This window comes from Malaclemys terrapin, chromosome 1 (genome assembly GCF_027887155.1).
Source record: "Malaclemys terrapin pileata isolate rMalTer1 chromosome 1, rMalTer1.hap1, whole genome shotgun sequence".
Taxonomy (NCBI): Eukaryota; Metazoa; Chordata; order Testudines; family Emydidae; genus Malaclemys; species Malaclemys terrapin.
The window spans coordinates 246,730,019-246,751,944 of record NC_071505.1 but is presented as its reverse complement, the minus strand read 5'-3'; the positions used below and the strand labels follow the sequence as shown (position 1 = coordinate 246,751,944).

Below are 21,926 nucleotides of genomic sequence, written 5' to 3'. Positions count from 1 at the left end.
GTTCATCATACGGCTCCATCTGTGGCTCCATTGACAGTTGAGCCTGGTACTGCTTCTTAGGACACATCACTTGGGTTGCTGCAAGCAATCAGACTGACTGCTTTTCTGAGAGTCAGCAGCACTGTGCTGCTGCATTCTATTAAAACCCCTTCATGATACCTGAAGAAGAACTTTTCTCTGCTCTCCATTTCAAGGCGGTTATTGTCTCAAGTCCTATCTGAGCCTCGAGTGATTTGGAGCTAGAAGAGAAATACAGATCAGATTAGAACCAGGAAAAAAAAATATAATCAGTTCAGTGCAGGTCTGCTGGATCCGCAAGCACAGAGATATTTCCAGCTTGATCTATCCAGTGGGGTTTTGGCCTGAGTGGCAGATACCTCCTTTAGTAAGATGGTCGCACTGGCCATTTTGGGCACCTTATTAGGAAGGTGTGAGGACAGACTATATCAGGAGAACATTCAGGTTGTTGAATCCAATGGATAAGGACCAGCCAATACAGCTTCCTCAGAAGAAGTCACCTAAGGAAATTGGTAAAATATGAGGACGAGCTGGTAGATTCTGATTCATAATTAAGGGATGTGTCTTCTCCAAATGGAAATGTGGAGGACATCTCAGTATCATCACCATCAGAAGATGCTATAGCCTTTCAAGAGTTAGTATCTTGAATGTCAAAGATGCTAGATATTCCTTCTGTTTTTGTGGAGGAATCATCACATCCTCTCTGATATTTTGGGGTCAGTGGTTAAGTAACTAATCCTATTTCCCTTGTTATGAAATATATCAACCACTCAGCTTCTCTCTAAAGTTGATATATCAGTTCCCCGAAGAAGGACTTGCTATGTTTCATACTTACCTGCCTCCTAATTCATTGGTGGTCAAAGTGGCATTTCACAGATCAAAAAGTGCCGAAGCTCACTCTGCTCCATCGGATAAAGAAGGGAAGAGGGTGACTGTATTCAGAAGAAATGTTTTCTTCAGAGAAAATCAGCATGTGCATATGGACAGCATATGAAGCTGTCATGGCTAGGTACCAATACCATTTCTGGAGCAAAACATCCTTTTCTTAATGTGCTTTTAGAGGACCACCAAAGGTTATCAAATGCTATTTTGACTGAAGGACTGAATGTTGTTAAGCAACAGTTGACAGTGGATTTGAATCCTCAGATATTTCAGCAAGATCAGTAGCTTTGGCTGTCTCACTAAGGAGACACACCTGGTTAAGATTGGTCGAACTCCCTTATGAGACAGAAATGAGGCTCATGGACCTTCCATTTGAAGGAGAAAGTCTGTTGAGTGTTCAGACTAAAGAGGTACTGGAGAGAATGAAAAATGTAAGATCTGCTAGATCTTTAGGTTTCTTTAAATAGGGAAGAAGTCATATTCTACTTCATTAAACAAGTATCAAAGGCAATATCCACCACCGTTGTCTCCTTCATGTCATTACAGTTACCAGAGAAGGGCATATCATTTTCATCCAAAACATCATACTTCACAACATCAACATCAATGGAGGAAGAAAGTTTAAACCTTGCAATAATAAAGGGAAAGTTTTGTCATCTTCATCTTCTGCGCTGCCTCTGATGCATCGGATTTGACGTAATGACACGAAGTTTCAAGTCAGCCTGTATGGGCATTATTTAATCCACAGTTTGGAGACTAGTTGTCCCATTTTTTTTAGCAGTGGGAGTGAATAACATTGGACAAATTGATATTAGAAGCTCTTTTATACAGTTATAAGTTCAGTTCAAAACCTCTCCCCCCAACAAGCCACCCACTTCATATTTGAGCAGAGATCAGTCATCTTGATTTGCTTAAAAAAAGGATTTCCAGTCTCTACTATAGTTAGGTGTAGTAGACATAGTTCCATGAGATCAGAGGGAAGAGGTCTGGATTTAAGGAGATTAAACACTTTTTTATATAAAGGAACTTCACTTTTGCATGTTCTCTAACACCACCTCTTTCCCTCCAGGATTGTTTTGCAGCTCTGATCTTAAAAGACCCATACTTCCACATTTCTATAAACCATGTCATTGAAATTTTCCTGTGTTTCATTGTTGGAGAGGACCATGTTTCAATACAAGGCCCTCCCTTTTGAGTTATCTGCAGCGCCCAGTGTATTTACAAAATAGCTGTCTGTTGTGACAGTATACCTAAGAAGGCAGGGGATGTATGTATACTTGTACCTAGATGATTTAATAAGTGTCATTCAGGGAAGAGATCTTGTAAATTAAATATGTTCACTATTTGTCAGTCTGTGATTACCAATAAAATGGGAAAAGTCATGTCTAAACCCTATTTAAAGGGTTCTTTGTATAGGAGCCATAGTGGATTCAACTGTGAAGAGTGCTGTTCTCCCAGAGGGGGGAGAGAGCAGCATAAAAAGTTGTATGTATTTCCTTTGCTGGTTACTGAGACAATTGATTCTTTTCGTCCTTCAGTTGTTGGGTCTGTTGGCGTCAACCACAGCAGTGACTCCTTATGCTAGTCTTCAGATGAGGTCTTCAACACTAGTTAGCAAAGAATTATAAATCAGTTTTAGACGATATTGATTGAAAAAATATTAATTCCATATCTCATGTTATTTAACGTGGTAGACAGACAATCAAAATGCAATGAAAGATGTACTTTTTCAATCCATTACATCATCAGTAATACTGATCATGGATACATCTACCCTAGGATGTGTGGAGCCCATCAGAACAGTGAATTGTTGATCAGAGATCATTGTTCATCAAAGGAACTTACACATCAATATTTTAGAACTGATAATAGTCAGAATAGCTCTAACGTATTTTCTACGTCAACTCAAAAACAAAGCAATTCTGTTAGTAACAGACTCTGTGAAATTATGCATCTGAATCTTTGGTCCCTTCACTTGACTGCGTGGGGAATAGATCTTTAGATGAGCTAGAAGCCAGGCTTTCATTAGAAGTACAGAATGTACTGTTTTAGTCTAGAAAAGAATCCACACAGTCTTAAATGGAAGAGGTTTTTCCATATAGTCTTAAATGGAAGAGGTTTTTATTGTGGATTTCCATGTATAACATGGATCCTTATATGGCAACAATTAATTATGTATTAGAATATTTATTGTATTTAAAACATAAAACATTCTTTTATCTTCAGTTAAGGTTCATATCTCAGCCATATCAGTACCTGTAGAGGGAAAATCAGTTTTTGCTAATGAGATACAGTTAAGAGGTTTTTAAAAAGCCTTAATAATTTGTATCCTTCAATACGAACTCCTGTGTTCTCTTGGGATCTGAAAGTATTACAACACAATTAATGGGACCTCCCTTTGAACCTGTTCTTTATTTCATTTGTCTATAAAAAATAGTGTTTTTGATAGCAATCACTTCTGCAACATGCATAAGTGAATTACATGCATTAATGACTGATCCACCATTCACTATTTTTCATGAGGATAAAGTGGTTCTTTGTGCTCATTCCAAGTTTTTACCAAAAAAATTCTGATTTTTCACATAAATCAATCTCTAATTTTACCAGTCATCTTTCACAAACCCCGTACTCATGATGGCGATGCTAAATTACATGTGTTGTATGTGAAGAATGTTGTCTTTTTATTTAGGCAGGACTACAACATTTAGACAGTCTTCCAAGATGTTCAGAGCTTGTGGACCAAAAAACAAGGGAAAAGCTGTTTATATACAAAATCTCTCTAGATGGGTTAGATTTGGTATTTATGAAGCATATAAATTGAAGGGATTATCCATTTCTCAAGGCAGCAGAACTCATTCAGCTAAATCAAAGGCAGCTTGCATGGCTTTCTCTAGATACAGTTCTCTGAAGATATGTACAGTAGCAACCCAGAGTTGTGTTCACACTTTTACTAATCATTGTTCTTTAGACTTGGAATCTAGATCTGGTGCAAAGTTTGTCAAGGCAGTCATGCACTCCTTGTTTAACTAGAATGCCAGGTCCCACCCTCTTGGGTCAGGGTACTTGTTAATCCATCCCATGAGTAGGAATATGCAGAGGACATTCAAAGGAAGAAATGAAGTTTACTTACCTGTAACTGAGATTCTTCAAGATGAACTCTGGATAGTCACACTCCCCATCCACCTTTCCCCACTATCTCAGAGTCCTACTTACCAGAGGGCTGGGGGTTGCAGTTGAATGAACTGAGATGGTGGGTCATCACACTCCTTTTAAACTCTTGCCCTAGAACTCGAGAATTCAGTAGGGGTAGGGAGGAGAGTGCAAAGGAGCTGCATGGATGCTTCATCAGCTATTGCTGGTAGAATTTTACCATTTGGGCTGCATCAGTCAAAGGTTCAGAGCATCCCATGAGTGTGAATATGCAGAGTCCATATTGAAGAACCTCGGTTACAGGTAACTAACGTTCATATATTCAAAATATGATCGTGTGTGTTCTGATGGGCTCTTCAGGATTGAGTTCCCTTCATCAGAGTTCAGATACACCTATGAGTAGAGATGAGTTAAGGCAATAGTTATATGCTTAAGGCTCTGTGATGACATCAGAATCTCAGCTTTCATTTAGAGAGAAGTTTCTAGCCATCGTGATTGTGAAGAAAATCTTGAAAATGAGTCAAGTAGAAGTGTTGCATAAATTTCTGCCTGAGTCAAAAAGTCTATAGGAAGGACAAGCAGTAGCAGCTATAGAGCTAGGGAGGAAGCCAGTTAGCCCACGTTTGTTTAGAAGGGATGCAGTCTGATTAGGGGGCAGGGCTTGAATGGCCATCTGGGTTCTGCAGGATTGGATCCTTTTCACAGGGGCTTAGATGCCCTGCTCAAATCTATGGGATCTGTTTAGATGACCTGCTTGGATCTATGGGATCTGCTTCCCCTTCATGTGGCTTTTGTATGCTCTCAGGGCTTTGTTTGTTTCCACTTACCCTTCTATCTTCATGAATCAGATGGAGAGGAAAGATGCTGTAGGTCTTCAAAATATTATTGTTCTTTCCTTTGAGCAGTGAAATAATTTCAGTGTCAATTTTAACTATCATCCAATGATAACAAATACTTTTTAACTCATTTCATTCCCTTTCTCCATCTTATTCCATGCTGCCCCTGCACATAGAAGGTTCTTCCAATCCATTGCTAAGTTACTGTGTTCATATCATTCTCTCTTAAAAAAACCTCTTCATATGGGTCATCCACAAGAAGGTACTGTCTGTTGAAAAAAACAAGCGAAAATATATTGGACCCCTCAACCCCAAGATTTACATGCGTCAAAACTGAGTAACCTTATGACTTTCAATTTAAAGCCTTGTTATTTTTTGCCTCATCCCCTATTGTTTGGTACTGTCACTTGTATTACATCTATAATTAGATTTTAAGCTCCTGAAATCAGCAACCATTTTAATGTCTCTTGTTAGCTCTGAGACATGCTTAGAACATTTTCTGGATGTTCTGAAATTTAAATAATCTAATATGTTAGTTTGAATTTAAGGTTATTAAGAATGTTTGGGGCTATTGTTACATTTTTGTAATAAATAGTGGTTATCTCGCCTAACATATTTCATTGGTACAGTGGATTGCAATCCTAACATTCCCTACTAGTCAGAACTATCATTAAGTAGTTTTCAGTAGATATTAAAATAGTTTAGAAAGTTTAGATATTAAAATAGGTTCCGTTAATTTTTTATTGTTAAATTTAATTTTTTCGCTACATTGAAATCTTTTTTTTACTTTGTGTTTTTGGGTCAGGTTTCGACCAAATACTAGAGAACTGTGGAGTTACAATGCCGTTGTTGCTGATTCCAGGCTTCCCTCAGCTCCAGACATGCAATCCCGATGTAGTATTCTAAGCCCGGAACTTGCTCTTCCGACAGGATCCAAAGCTCTAACCACCAGGTCTCATGCAGCTTTGCACATTCTAGGTATAAATTTATGGTTGATGAATCAAAAAGCTGAAAAGTAATAGTAAATACACTCTGCTGTGTATGTGTTTGTGTTGTCTTTGAGTAGTGTCCCCATGGGTGCTCCATTTAAGGTGTGTTTACACCCCATACTCCTGAGATCAGAGATTTTTTTGTAATAGTGCTTGTTTGACTTGCATATATTCCCTACACATCCTCATGCCCTCCACAAAGGCTATATAGGGCTGCACGGTAGAACTGCTCTCTGTTCCTCCTCATCCACCTCAGCCTGAGACAGAGTATTAGTGTGCCTTTCTATTCAAAAATAGTCTATTAGCCTCTCTGTTTCTCATTTCTATTTACTTTGTTTCAGAGGAATTGGTCTCAAAAGTTCTGGTCTGGGTTTAAGGGCAGGGGTAAGAAGAATCATGAGAAAAGACTTAGACTCTTAACAATGGAGCATTCTCCCTATCCAGCTTCAGATCCAGGCCAGGATGCCGTCTGCTCACCTCAGACATCGGCCTGGGAGTGAACATAGTGCCCCTTTGACTTCAGCACATTCACTTGGATCTGTTGGAGGTAAATCCTCAGAAGACCTAAAAAAAGAGAGCCCATTCTCCTCAGGAGCCTACTCTGAAGTCTGTGTCCTCCAACTAAGACTGTTTCAGAGACCTCACGTCCTGCTAAAGCCACTCTGTATGATAAAGGTCAACAATATCTTAATTGATTTGGCTGCAAGATCTACTCATCCACAACACTTTAGTTTAGATTAGCAAACTGTCAGGCTGTCATGGTTATACACAACCACTCAAATTACACCAATTTTTCCACCTTTATTGAACATTTTGGGCCCCACACTACAAGAAGGATGTGGAAAAATTGGAAAGAGTCCAGCGGAGAGCAACAAAAATGATTAGGGGTCTGGAGCACATGACTTATGAGGAGAGGCTGAGGGAACTGGGATTGTTTAGTCTCCAGAAGAGAAGAATGAGGGGGGATTTGATAGCAGCCTTCAACTACCTGAAGGGGGGTTCCAAAGAGGATGGAGCTCGGCTGTTCTCAGTGGTGGCAGATGACAGAACAAGGAGCAATGGTCTCAAGTTGCAGTGGGGGAGGTCTAGGTTGGATATTAGGAAACACTATTTCACTAGGAGGGTGGTGAGGCACTGGAATGCATTACCTAGGGAGGTGGTGGAGTCTCCTTCCTTGGAGGTTTTTAAGGCCCGGATTGACAAAGCCCTGGCTGGGATGATTTAGTTGGGAATTGGTCCTTCTTTGAGCAGGGGTTGGACTAGATGTCCTCTTGAGGTCCCTTCCAACCCTGATATTCTATGATTCTGTGATTACCAACTGAACAGAGTGAGCTGTCTTAGGCTACAATTAGGGGCAACTGTTAGCCAGAACGTCTTTTCAGGTCTCATTGGGATTCCGCAGACACTGCTGCTTAGTCTGTTGCTGCAGCAGTGGTCATATGCACAGCATCCTGGCTTCAGATTTTGGAATTTCCAAGGGAGGTCCAAAACATCGTTGAGGACTTCCCCTTTGATGGTTTCAAACTTTTTGTGGAATCCAAAGATAAATACTTGCATACCCTAAAGCAGGGGTCAGCTACCTTCGGCACGCAGCCCATTGGGGTAATCCACTGGTGAGCCACGAGACATTTTGTTTACGTTGACCGTCCACAGGCACGTCCCCCTGCAGCTCCCAGTGGCTGCAGTTCACCATTCCAGGCCAATGGGAGCTGCAGGAAGCGGCGGCCAGCACATCCCTGTGGCCCACCAATGGATTATCCTGATGGGCCGCGTGACGAAGGTTGCCAACCCCTGCCCTAAAGCATTCTAGAGCCACCTTGAGATCTCTTGGGATTTACACACTTGTGTACAAAATAAGGTTTAGTAAATCCCAGACGGCACAGAGATCCTGCCTCACATAATTTTCAACTTTTCAGAGACCTTATGAAGCACTCAAAAAGAAACTATGATATCCGAGGAAGAGACTGTTTTAGTGTCTACCACTTAGGTCCCATCAACATCTAAGCGACTGTTATGACAAGTTGGTTGTGGTCCTTAAACAATCCCATAGAACTGAGCTACATGTGCACCATTCTGCCTCCTTCCTCCTTTTTTGGAGACCACGTCTCTCGTTTTCAGTTTGCATGGGAGTAGATTACATCAGACAAATGGGTGTAGGAGGTTACAACATTGGGGTATTCCATCTGTTTTTACCTCCTTTTCCTCTTACTCACGCCTCTTCAGGGATCCCTCCCATGAGCCTTTCTTAAGGCAAAAAGTCGATTTCCCTTCTGTGCATATAGGAGCTGTAAAAATGTTCAAGCTCAGCACAGTGGGAAGGGCTTCTACTTCAGCTATTTCCTGGCCCTGAAAAAGAATGGAGATCAATTTTAGATCTAAGACTCCTAAACAATCCCCAAAATTCAGGATGTTGATTGTTGCAGCAATAATTCTATCCTTGGAACCGGGGGGTTGGTTTTCGGCTCTTGACCTTCAGGACACCTATTTCCATATGTGATTCCTCCAATTTGCAAGCAATTCCTTTGGTTTCTGATAGGTCAGGATCACTGCTAGTATTGAGTGCTCCCATTCAGCCTCTTTTCTGCCCCAAGGATGTTTTCGAAGGTGTTAGCAGTGGTCACAGAATTATACCCAGGGATTGGAGATAAGCTATTTCCTTATCTTGATGACTGGCTATACAAGGGCCAATCTTATAACAAGGTTTGCCATTCTTATCGCAAAGAGTGGTCTCTGTTCCACAAGCTAGGGTTGCAGCTCAGCATTGAGAAATTTACTTGGACTGCAGTACAACAAATAGGGGCCTCCTTAGACACACTATCAGCCAGGCCGTACCTTTCTGCAGTCAGATTCCTGGTGTTAATAGGTCTAATCTCAAAGATTCAAACTAACCCACACACATCACAAAGAAATTGTCTGCAATTGCTCGGATACATGGCAGCATGTACCTTTTTGATGCTTTGTGGTAGGCTACACTTTGATGTGTCAGAATTGTTTCCACAACTCAATTTGTGGAAAGTCTCAGTCAGGGACTGTGCAGGAGTTCCTTTCGTTCAGACTCCTCCTTCCATCACCATAATGACAGATGCATCACTGATAGATTGTGAAGCACATCTGGGGCCAGTACCACTCAGGACAAATGTTCAACCCAAGAGGCACTCTTGCACATCGATCTCCACAAGTTGAGGCAGTCAGGAATGCCTCTGTCTGTTTCCTAACTTTAATCAGAAACAAGTCCATAAGGATCTTGACAGACAACATAGCCTGCATTTTCTATATCAATTGATAGGGAGGGGCCTGATTGCCTTCTCTTTGTGCTGAAGCAATAAAACTCTGGAACTGTGCTTAGGCAACTGCATCCTAGACTCTGCTTCTTCTTTGAGTAGTGTCCCTATAGGTACTCCACTGTAGTTATGTTTGCGTCCCTGCGCTGCAGATCAGAGAACTTCGGTAGCACTGTCCACTAGGCCCGCACATGCGCTGTCTTGCCTTGTGCCCCACCACAAGGCTAGTCAGCGTGCGGGGATTTTATTTATTTCCATCCTTCTTTTTGGGGGCCATTCCTTCCCCAATGGCCTGTGCTCAGTTCTCTGGGCATCAATAAGTGCCTCTTCTGCGACAAGGGTATCTCATCAGACATGCATTCACAGTGCATTCGTTGTCTTGGGGAAGGACACATTCCTCAAAAGTGCATTTTCTGTCGGTTGCTTAGGCCTTGGTCTCCCAAGGACAGAGAACTGAGAAAGAGGATTATATCCATGAAGGCAGCTCTCAGACCACCTCTGGACCTGCGCCAAGAGTTTCCACGCAGACATGAGTCTTCCCCACATCCCTCAACATCCAAGGTGGTCTGAGAAACGCCTTGAAACCCCATCCTGGATTCAGCCTCAGACTTGAGAAAACAGGCAGCTAATTCCTTTGTGAGTGAGGATTGCATTATAGCCAAGCATGTCCTTATAGTGGCCTGTGATGTGTCTAATATAAACATCAGTTCTGTGGCTACAGGAGTGCTTTGAGGAGGCACTAGTGGCTCTGTGCCTCAGGGTGTACTTTAGAAGTCTAAGGGAGAATTGAGGCCTTATCTGTAGACCAGGACCTCTTCAGTGGTGCAGCTAACAAGGTTCTAGAGAAAATGAAGTCCACTAGCGTTACTGTTAGATCTTGATGTCTTTCTTAGCCCTTGACCTTTTTCAGGGACCCCTACTATCCTTACCCAATTTCATGTTCCACACATAGGACAGTCTTAATTTGGCAGTGATTCTCTTCACAGAGAAGATTCCAATCCCTTTCAAGACCCACTTATCAGAAGAGGCCTTAGCAGCAATAAAGGAGCAAGCATCCTCAACAATCCTCAACCCAGACCACTTCATCTGTTTGTAAGAAGTGGATTTGATGGTGCACCCAATAGACACATTCATTTATTTTCCTCATCTAATTCCATTCTGTTCCCTCCTTTCAATCCTCATTTATCCTTCTTTTATATCTCCTGATGTGTGATTATTTCCAGTTGCTGGATCTGGGAGACTGTCCTTGACACACATTCCATCCAATTTGGCACCAGGCCTACTTACAACTCTCCTCTCATCCCTCTTCAGAAACGCTTCTTATGAGAAGGTCCTCCTGGAAGAATTTGACTTGCTCCTGTCAAAAGTACCATAGAATAAGTCCTACTAGAACACCAAGAACAGGGATTTTACACCTGTTTTCTCATCTGCAAGTAGAAAGTCCGAGACCCAGTCTATACCTGAGGAACAAATAAGATGATAATCAAGAACTTGAAGTTCAGGATGACCACTTTAGGGGATCTCCATTCCTTCATTGCTGTAAGATGACTGGTTTGCAGCTCTAAATTTGAAGGATTCATACTTCTACATACATTTTGTTTCTTTGTGAAGTAGAAGAATACAAGACCAGTAGAAGTGGTTTCTAAAACTAGATATGTAGTGACAGCTTTCACTGATTGGCCATGCAAAGATAGACCTCTTTGTGGCAAGAGAATAACCGACTCCTTTATATTGCACCAGATTGAGAGGGAAAATATTTTCACAGTTTGCCACATGGCCACATCAACAACACTATTTAGAACTCCTAGAGTTGTCCAAGGAGAAACCCCTTACCTGCTTCCTCTTTCCCAATAAAATGGAGGTCAGTTGCAGAATCTAAATCTGACCATTTGGAGGATAATTTCCTAATCTGTATAGACTCTTTCATTCCTACAGAGTGCTGATAATTCTCCTTCACTCAATGAAGGTATCTACCTTGAAGTGTTATAGACAAAAATGGACATTTTACACCTGAGAGACCTGCGTGGAGAGGTGGGAGGCTCTCTGCCATGGAGCAAGGAACTTGACAGCCCCCAGAGACAAGACTCCAGCCATGGAGCTGTTGACCCTGTAATATTTCCCTTTAGCACATCAGCATGTTCCTACAGAACTTAATTTTGCCAGAAAAATTCTGACCAGCTCTATTTCTAAGCAAAGACTCTCTCAAATGGATTAAAAAGTGCATAGAGCTATACTTAACTTCAGCTAGGATGCCTGTTCCTACAGCTAATCTGTTTTCTATATGTAGTTTCTCCATCCTGATCTTACTGTTGAGTCTTGACCCATTTGATAAGAATATGTAGAGACTGATAGTCAGGTGAGAAACTTCTGCTTTAGCTCTTCATTTCACTTATGTATGTAAAGCATACCTGACACCAAAGGAGGAATGTTTATGTAAGGCTGTTGTTGAGAGGTTGTGTGCCATTGTCCACATAACACGTTTAGTCAAATATTTCTTAGTTTATTGAGAGCAAATTCTTAGTAAAAAGATTTGTCTTCAGTGGTAAGGCTATATATTTTACCACAGTGACTTCTTTGAGCGTAATTGGAGGCAAAGTACTATTCTTCTGCTACAGTATGTTTATGTAAGTGAGGGGAAAGATAATAGTGCTGCTGATAACTTTTTTCTTTAGAAGCATTCTGCTTTTTATCAGAGTTCCACCAATTGTGGTTTCCACTTACAGAAATTGAATATTTCTTTTTATTTTCTTTCAGGTTGTCTTGATACATTGGCTGCTATGCAGGACTTAAAAATGGGTGTAGCAAATACAGAGGAGGAGACTCAAGCAGTAATGAAAGTTTATTCCAAGGAAGATTATAGTGTGGTTAACAGATTTGAAAGTATGTACTCAGTATAATCTTGCTGCACAAACAGACTTTCATTACACAAATCTGGTTCTATATAGATCTGTAATTATTTGTTCCTTGTAGGTCATGGAGGAGGTTGGGGTTATTCAGCCCATTCCGTGGAAGCTATCCGCTTCTATGCCGATACTGACATTTTACTTGGTGGTCTTGGCCTTTTTGGAGGTAGGGGTGAATACACTGCTAAAATAAAGGTAAGAGATGATCTCTTTCAAAACATACTGTTTTAAGATCACGGGTTTAGAAATGTAATTTAGAATTGATAGGGTTTTTTTAATGATTATACTAATGGGGTGGAAGGAGCCATGCTGTACAATTGTAAAAGCTGTCCATCAAAAAATAAACAAAAAACCCCACAGAAGAATATGAATCAGGCTCCCCACTGAGGCAATATTGATTCAGTGCCCCATGATGATGGTAGTATGGGGGGAGATATAAAACTGGGAGTTCGCCACTCATCTTTAAAATCCTATGCAACTTTTTCAAGAACAGGGGTATTGGCACTAAGGTCCTGGCCAAATTTAAATTAAATGCTTTACCACTTGTCCTAAATTTCTAAGTAGCATTTCTGTTAACTTTTGGAGCTCTTCATTTATGGTGGGTGAAGTGATTAGAAACTTTGTTCATTGAAGCGATTTTTGTATTATTCAGTATGAAAGAAGAATTCGGATAGTATTTTTGAAGAGGTGATATTTTGGTGATACTCTTTTCTTAGACATTACAGCTTGGGCTACTAGAAACTTTAATGTTGTATAAGAGCATGCTGTCATACTTATAGCTGGGGATGAGTGACCCTTATATTGTTCTCTTCCCCTCTCCCCCTCCAAAACTCAGTGCAGTGTTATTGAAAATACTGCCATCAGGCTCCTCAAACCTTAAAACCTAAATAATAGGCTTGGTTATACAGGTTGCCATCTAACTAAAACATGCGAAAAACTATAAACAAAATTCTGTTGAGTACTAGGCTATTCCAAAAGAAGGCAATTGAGGGCAACACTCGGTTAAAATAATGCATTTAATAATTGCCATTCATTTGCTAAATTGTGCAGTAAAATCAAGTGATTTTTCTAATGATAATTCTTACTGATTCTTTTGATTATGTGAAAATGAGACAACATAGGTTCTCCAAAAAGCTTCCTAGAATTTTCTGGAACCCATCCATCCCTTATCAAAGCTGCAGTAGTAAGCTTCCAGAAAGATAATGTGATAACATCCAAAAAGTCCCGTCTTCTTTCCTAGTCATGACAGAAGAACTCAATGTCGTCAAAATGTTTTCATTGACCTACAAGTTGATCTGGCCCGATGCAAACACACACAGACGATACCATCTGTACCGGAAAGAGATTACGATCTTAAGCCCCGATCCTAGAAACATGCTTGTTGACTACCTTTATGCACTGAGTAGCCCCATTGATGTCCGTATTGAAATTGCTGATTTCAATTAATGTATCATGAAGAAAAGACTAAATATTTTTAAGGGGGAAAAACAGGAAAAAAAAACTGTTTAAAAGAACTTACTCATACAGAAGCAAAAAGGCACAAACCATTTTTATCCACTTTCTAGGTCTTCAGTGAGTTACTCAAAATATTACTCTCTATTATGGGTTTACTCAAATGTAACTTCATACAATCCAGGTTTCAAGATGGTCATACTTTTCTGAGTTAATGAATCTTACCATAAATACGAATTTTTTTGTTGTCATTCACTGATTTTTTTTTTTATCCTGGTGAATTATTAATTCCTGTTGTTCATAGGGATTTCAGAAATGCCTCAGAGGATGTTGAAAGGAAAGGAACAAATTAGATTATCTAATTTACTTAAAACCTGTTTTTTCTGGTTCACAGAATGTCATTCAGATGCCATCAGTTACTTAGTTATGCTGCCTGAGATCTCTTCTTCATCTTTCAAACAAGTGGAATTATTAAGAGGCTCTATTTAAGGAAATTTACAGGCTCTGATCATTAATAACATTTCTAGAGGGGAAAACTGAAACTGTACCCATATAAACAGATTGGATTGCCATATGACTAGGATTGGTGCAGAGAATCAGAACTACAAGTGATCAGTAAGAGCTAAGATTCTTCATTTGTCTCTGTGGATCACTCTCTAGGTGTGCATATGCCTCATACATGTGAGATCAGAATCTTTGAACAGCAGTGTTTTTTGGGTTGCACCTGTGTCCTGCATGCCTCAGAGCCTCCTCACCTGATGGCATAATGGGCAGAGCACCTGCCAGCATCTCTCAGTTCCCTCTTACTGTGCATGGCAGTGAGGCAGGCCGAAACTCTGTCTGCCTGCTACTTCCTAGCACATCTTCTATAGCTTTATTTTCCTGTAAATTCCCCCTTTATTTCATTTTCTTTTAAAAGCTTTCCTTAAATTCAATACCCTTAAGAAGAAAGAAAACAAAAATTAATTTTTCACTTTGTGCCAAAACCTCTTCAGTGGTGGATTCAAACCCTTTGTGTTTTAAATCCTGTGCTTGTCTTACGACTGATTCACCCCTTTACAGACAATCATAGCCATTGTTTGTTTGTCAGTGAGAGCCATGTGCCCGACTGATGCTACATCTGCCCATCATTCTCCTCAAGAACATGAAAATTCAGGGATACTTGGCTGAAATTACATCTTCTGGAGCTGTTTAGGAGGAAGTTCACATCCAGAAGAACTGGCATCAACTTCTGTATCCCAGTCTGTCAGCTTGGGTGTGACTCCCAAGACTGGTACTGGTAAAAAAAAAAAAAATCTGTCCCAGCACCCACAAGCTATAAGTAACGGCAGCCAAGGACCATCTCAGTACTAATGGCTGCTCTGGCATTGAAGACCGGAACCGTACTGTCGAAAGGTATCCGAGCACCAGACTAACCAGGGTTCCCAGCAGTGGCCTTCCCCAAAGAAAGGAAAAGTTGAGGCCTAAGAGTGCCTCTCTTTTTGCTCTCTTCCCAAGAAAAGAGCACTAGAGCTATGTGAATAACTGATTTTATTTATTTATTTATTTTGGTTCACAGGCAATTCGGGGGGGAGAGGGGGATTGTAGTTCAGGTTGAACCGAAACCAAAAATTCTGAAAAATTTCAGCAAATTTAAGCCAACAAAAAACTAAATTTGATTTGTCCTGAAATGAAATGTTTAGTTTCTGGGCATTTTTAAAATAAAGGCAAAGGAAAATTAAGGGCTAGATTCTCAAAATGGCTGGAGGAGAAGGTGGCGGTGGTGTTGCTGCTTGCCTTCCTTATAACATTTAGCGCTGGGGTTAGAGCACTCACCTGGGATGTGGGAGACCCAGGTTCAAGTGCCCCCCCCCCCCTTTCATGGTTCAGGGACTTGAACCTCCAATCTAGGTGACTTCCCTAATCATTGGGGTAAAGGTTATAAAGGAGGTTCCTGGAGGGAGGGATAACTCAGTGGTTTGCGCATTGGCCTGCTAAACCCAGGGTTGTGAGTTCAGTCCTTGAGGGGGCCATTGAGGGAAAAATCTGGCATAAAAAATCTGTCTGGGGATTGGTCCTGCTTTGAGCAGGGGGTTGGACTAGATGACCTCTTGAGGTCCCTTCTAACCCTGATATTCTCTGATTCCTCCAGCCATTTTGTGAATAGTGCCCTTGTGAATCTACCTCTCCCACCACCCCAAAAAAGTTTGGGCCAAAACTAATTGGGTCAATTTTGGGTCAAATTCTTGAATAGTTTAGAGTCCACAAAAACTGTATTTTCCAGCAAATAAACAATTTTTCAAAAATATTTCTCCTAGCTCTACTGAGCACAATGCCCTTTCATACTATAGGGGCAAGTGACACAGTTCAATCTCTGACTCTGCATCAAAGGGTCTCAAGGCTACACCAGTACCTGGGACTGGGATAGATGCCTCAGTGTTGAAAATCTCAGTACTGACCTCAGAGCTGGCATTGGCAGTTAAGGTACTAATATTCCCTGATGATTTATTACTAATGGAAGCTACTTTCTCTCCAGTATCACCCTCTCTACCGAGGGCATTTCATCTGGCACCAACTTAAAGATCTCAGCTCCCCATACTGACATCACCTCAGAGATCAGCACCACCAATAGCGGAGATCTTCTATTCTGGTCACTCTCCTGATTGTACCACATCAGCACCCCCACCCCATCCCAACAGCAATCTTCACTTCCCCACTCACTAAGATCAGGAGATGGTTCCAGACTAGAACACTCATTTCAGGTCCCATCTTATCCATCACGTGGATGGCAGTGGCCCAATCTGGTCAAAGTGAACCATGCAACATCCCAGTTGGGCCATAATGGGCTGTCTGGGGCCCACCCTCCAGAAGTGGATCTGCTTCCTGATCATCATGAAAATGTAGGCGGTTTTATTCTCCTGTGGCCTCAGTTTCAAGACCTCAGTCAGAAACTTTTTGGCTTAGTGATGAAGAACAGATGGATGAAGAAGAGTCAGGTTCTCAGCCTCCAGACCAGTAACCTTCAACTTCTCCCAAAGATCATTATCCTTCCTAATGATATAGTTTTTTCTGCCCCTTTACCAGCCCTAGATGATTTCAGAGTCTTTCAGGAGTTGCTTTCTCAAAAATTGCATATGCTATTGAGATTGAGACCTCAATGATCAAGGAGTCAGCCCCTAAATTATTTGGTATCCTCTGTTCTTGGTGGAAGCGAAGCTTAAAAATTAAGGCATTTTAGAGCCAGCTAATGCTCGCTGGAGGACTCTTGCTACCGTTTCCCCAACTAGCAACCAAGTGGGAAAGAGATAGTGTTACAGAAAGGCTTTACAGTTCTGCACACATCCAGTCCTAAGATCTTTGGTGGTCTTTGCAGTTCAGAAGAAAGCTTAGACAGTTTGGCTCATCAGAGGCTACTTCCAGAGCTAAAGACCCCCCAAAAGTTGGATATCTTTGGGAGGAAAGCTTGCTTCTCCACTTTACTCCAACTAGGCTCAGCAAATTGAGTGTTATACACAATGAATTACTAAGTGTAATACATTAAATATAATTTTTTGACAGAGGACAACGTATCTCCCTTCGTGAAGAAGCTTCCTCCAGAGCCCAGAGAGGAATTAAAGACTATAATCTCTGAAGGGTGGCAAGTGATAAAGACCTCTATATGAGCAGCTATGGATGGTTCTGATACTCCAGATTGGTCCGTGGCCATAGCTGATAGAGTGAGGAAGGCTTCAGGTATCCCAGAAGAGGTACACTTACCATAGAAGATTTACCCTTTGAGGGAACTGACTTGTTTAGTAACCTGACTTTTGAGGTACAATTATTTTTGAGGTACAATTATTAGAAGATTCTAGGGCTACTTTTGGATCACTAGGCTTTTTTACCCTGACCTCAAGATGGATGCCCTCCAGGTACCAACCTCAGACCAGCACCCTCCCACTCTCAGCAAGAGCATGTTAAGGGAGGTGATGGTTCTCTGAGGAATAAACCCAGAGCCTGGAGGAAAATCACCTTCTGCCACAGTCACCATCCACCCCACAATATCTTTGGGACAGCGGGTTTGACCTGAAGGTCAAGAGTAACACCTGAGCCAACAAATGGGTACTAGAAGTCCTCTTATGTGGGTACGTGATGCAATTCCAGACCCTACCTCAACCCCATCCTCTTCAGGAACTCTTCCCACAAGAGTCAGCTGAAAGAAGTGGCCTCCTTGCTTTGCCCAAGAGCCATTGAGGAGGTAACTATGGAATTCAGGTACCCTTATTTCCTTATTGTGAAGAAGAAAGGGGGTCTTCATCGTATCTTCAACCTCAGAAGATTGAACAAATATATATTCTATCTCAGATTCAGGATGGCAGTGCAACCGTTCATCATCCGTTTTCTACTGGCAGAATACCGGTTCATAGCTTTGGACCTCCGAGAAGCATATTTCCACATTTCAATCTATCTGACCCTTGGGAAGTATCTGTGATTCACAGTAGGCCCAATCATTATCAATACAAAGTACAGTCACTTGATCTAGCCACATCGCAGAGAATATTAAATGTCTAGCTGCAGTAGCTGATATCTAAGAAAACAAAGCTTTTGTGTCTAGTTATATCTAGATGATTGGCTGATCAGAAGCAGCAAGATATCACCGCAGCCCTGAACACCATCCTCAATCTGTTCAAAGAGCTGGGCCTGATAAACTACAACAAATTGTCACTTCAACCATCACTGACAGTAGAATTCATAGGAGCTTTAATCACCTCCAAATTGGCAAATACACATCTTCCGTAAGAGAAATTCCATTCTGTCCAATCAACCCCAGTACAAACCTGTCTCAAACTGTTAGCCAATGTGTAGATTTTCACTTGTCACACTACTATTCAGACATCACTCACATCCGTTGTGGGACTGTCTGAGCTTTGTGTATCAACTTAAAAAACATCAAGTGCATGCACATATTGTAGTCCCAGTTTATATCTTTTTATTACTAAACTGGTGGATGTATGCCCAGAATGTTCTCTACACATCCATCTATAAAGACACCTGTCACAGTTGCTCCGGGAACAAGTTGGGGAGTCACCCGACACCACTTTTAAATGCACGAAATATGGTCCAAAAAGGACGTGAGACTCCATATAAACGTCCTGGAACTTAAGGCAATTAGGTTGGCCTGCAAAGCATTCCTCTAGCTTTAAAGTATTAGTCACACAGATCCTTCTATACAACACATCTGCAATGTATTATGTAAACAGGCAGAAGGCTGCCCATTCACTAAGAGGCAACCAGGAAATGAACATGGTGTCACTTTAATGGGATAACCCCAATTGGTGGTCTTCCAGGGACCAACAAGTTAGTAGTCTTTCTCATCAGTCAATGTGTCACCAATCCTAAATGATCTCTGAAGAGCTACGTCCTCTTACTGATGTTTCAGCAGTGGAGAATATCCTCACAGAATTATTTGCCATCAGAGAAAATGCAGAGTTTTGCCTGTGGCTCTGTGGGTGCCTGAGCCTAAGATCCATTCAAGATGAATTTCTCATACCATGCTTTTGAGGTCTTATATACGTTTCTGTCGATGCCCTTGGCACCCTGGGTTATGGGGAAAATCAGACAAGATGCAGCTACATTGATCCTGATAGCTTCTCATTGACAGAGACAGTTCTGGCTAACAGATTTTCTCCAGATGTCAGCTCTCTGGCCTTGTATCACTTCAGGACTGAACAAACAACATCACAGAGCTGGGGACAGATTGGGTCTGGATGTACAATCACTGCATGTAATAGCCTGGATGTTGACTGGCTAAGGTCTACTAAAGAGACTATTCATTCCAGGTATAAGAAATCCTCTTAGCAAATCTCTTTTCACTTTGAGGAGAACTATCTGGACAACCCAGGATGACTGTGACCTTTTGAAGGCCTCTTTCCTCAAGATCCTTGACTACCTTCTGCAACTGAAACTCTCTGGCCTCTCCATTAGTTCAATCAAAGTTCACCTTGCAGTAATCTCAGTATGCCACATTCTGGTTCAGTCATGCTTTGTATTCTCCCACCTTTCTGTTTCTAGATTTTTTAGAAGGGTTGAATCACACTTAACCCACCAGTTAGGGAGCCCCCTCCCTCTTGGGATCTCAACATTGTCCTTGCAGGTCTCAGGCAACTGAATTTGAACCCCCTCTCTGAATGTTCTCTTAACCAGTTTACTCTCCAAATGGCCTTTTTGGTGGGTATCACAACAGCCAGATGTCAGTGAACTCCAAGCCTTCATGGCTAATCGTATTGTTTCATCAAAAAGGTGGAGTTGAGACCTCATTCTAAGTTTATTCCCAAAGTTGTTTCACATTTCATTTTAAATCAAGCAATTAGTCTAAAGATTTCTTTCCAAAATCACATTTTTGTCAAGGAGAGAAAAAAGGCCATACTTTAGATGTTTCTAGGCCCTTGTTATATTCACTAAATAGGACAAAGTCCTTTACATGGCCTCTCATCTTTTTTTGACAGCAAGATTAGAAGCCAGGTTTGGAAAGGCGGTGTTACAGTCATTAGTTATTAGCAGATAAGACTCCTCAATACCACTTTCTAGATGAGAAACTGATTTCCAGTCACCTAGAGTGGGATCCACACAGATGCATACTCCAAGAACTACAGTTACTGTAAAATAAAGATCTGTTCTTTTGTATATTTACTAATAGTAGTACACTGTTCAATAGTGTTCCTATAGAGAGAGGCAAGAAAGAATGACAAGCAAATGAGGAGAATTAAATTTGTAAAGATGGAGAAATATTTTACTTTATTTTTGCAGTTGTTTGAATTGGGTCCAGATGGGGGAGATCATGAGACTGATGGGGACCTTCTTGCTGAAACTGATGTCTTGGCGTATGATTGTGCTGCTAGGTAAATCATTTTATTTACTTTCTGTAAAGAGGCTTACTGTCTTGTTAATTTTGTTTTGGTATGCATTTTAAACATATTTTTAAGGTATGCTAAGTAATCTGTGTTGTTAGACTCTCTAACATGCAGTGCTTCATTTATTATCTTCAACAAAAAGAAAGGTAACAGAATGAAAAGAGCAACCAAAAAAAAACAAACAACCCAGTTCAGATATTGTAGGGAGACTGAGATATCAAATGGAAAAATGAAAGCCTTCCCTCTCCCAGACCAACACATTTACTTTTATTTTTCGGTGGGAATGTAGACATTACATTTTGTGTCTGTTTGATTAAAGGATAAAGAATATGTTTTAGAGAGCTGCAGCAGCTCGCCTTCGCTCCGTCTCCACCTTCCTTGAGCTGGGGACCGCATCCTGCTTCTCTCCCCTCCCTCCAGTGCTTGCGCTGCCATACAGCTGATTAGCCCAAGCCTGGGAGGGAGGGGTGAAGAGGAGGAATGCGGCGTGCTTGGGGAAGACGTGGGGCCAGGGTGGGGATTTGGGGAGGGATCCAATGGGGCAGTGAGGGGGTGGGGCAAGGGACGGAAATTGGGGAGGGATCCAATGGGGAGGGAGGGGGCGGAGTCGGGGAGGGGTGAGCACGAGCGCCCTCTGCCTGTGCGCTGGAGGGCAAAATATCAGGACAATTCGCGTCCCGACTGAACCATCAGTCAGGACACGGGACAAACAAGTAAATATCGAGACGTCTGGTCACCCTAAAAAGGGGTGTAACCAGGAGGACATATAATTGCAAATAGAAAGTGATCTACAAAAAACTGCTTTGACTGCCTTACTTACTGTCCATGTGAATGAAAAGCATCTTTTCTTAAAGTTCAATTGCAGCTGCTTTGGCCTTTCATGAACTTTCTGAATATAGGCAGGATTCTTTCCTATAACTTGTCCTTGGGTTATTGAAATACTTAATGGATTTAAAACAGTCCACTTCCCATTTAAAAAAAAAAAAAAGTCACTGGGTAGTAATAGCATCAAATCAAGATAATGAGGTTGTCTAAAAGATAATTAAGCTTACATTATATTCTTCAAATAAGAGGGGAGCTACTAATTCCTAAATACTTTCCAAATATAGGGACTGTCCTACTATGAACAATCAGTTATCCTGCCAATATTTTTCACTTAACCCTCCTGCCCGTTGTGAAGTTTTTTTCCATAAATGTAATTTGAAAAGGTTCCTAGGCTTTTCTCTGGGGTCTGTTGAAGCTATTTGAAAGTACACCCAGTTTTCTGTTTCATTTGATATTGACTCAGGTTTTGCTTTCTTCATGGGGAATTGTGTCTAAATAACTGGCTGACTACCTTTCTCACAGTTTAATGTATTTACGTAGACCTTGAATGTCATTCAAGTCAGTTGGAGTAGCTAGCTTTCTAACCAATGTCAGTTAATGAGATTTGCTAAACTTCCACATGGTCTTTGCACACTTTTTCCAAGATATTGTTGCTTTGATTCATCCTTCAGACAAGAAACCAAATTTGGCTCAACAGAGTTACAGAATATTTTTCTGTGTTAGA

At 41.2% G+C, this 21,926-nt stretch overlaps 1 protein-coding gene across 14 annotated transcripts in view; it reads left to right on the top strand.

The window, feature by feature from the left end:
• The window catches only part of MYCBP2 (MYC binding protein 2), a 399,116-nt gene that overhangs the window by 144,112 nt on the left and 233,078 nt on the right, over window positions 1–21,926 (top strand). For all 14 annotated transcript variants that reach the window (XM_054011672.1, XM_054011602.1, XM_054011628.1 and 11 more), the window contains 4 exons: window positions 5,692–5,864; window positions 11,911–12,036; window positions 12,127–12,254; window positions 20,274–20,365. In XM_054011672.1, coding sequence (XP_053867647.1) covers window positions 5,692–5,864; window positions 11,911–12,036; window positions 12,127–12,254; window positions 20,274–20,365 — 519 coding nt within the window. The remainder of the gene's footprint in view (window positions 1–5,691; window positions 5,865–11,910; window positions 12,037–12,126; window positions 12,255–20,273; window positions 20,366–21,926) is intronic.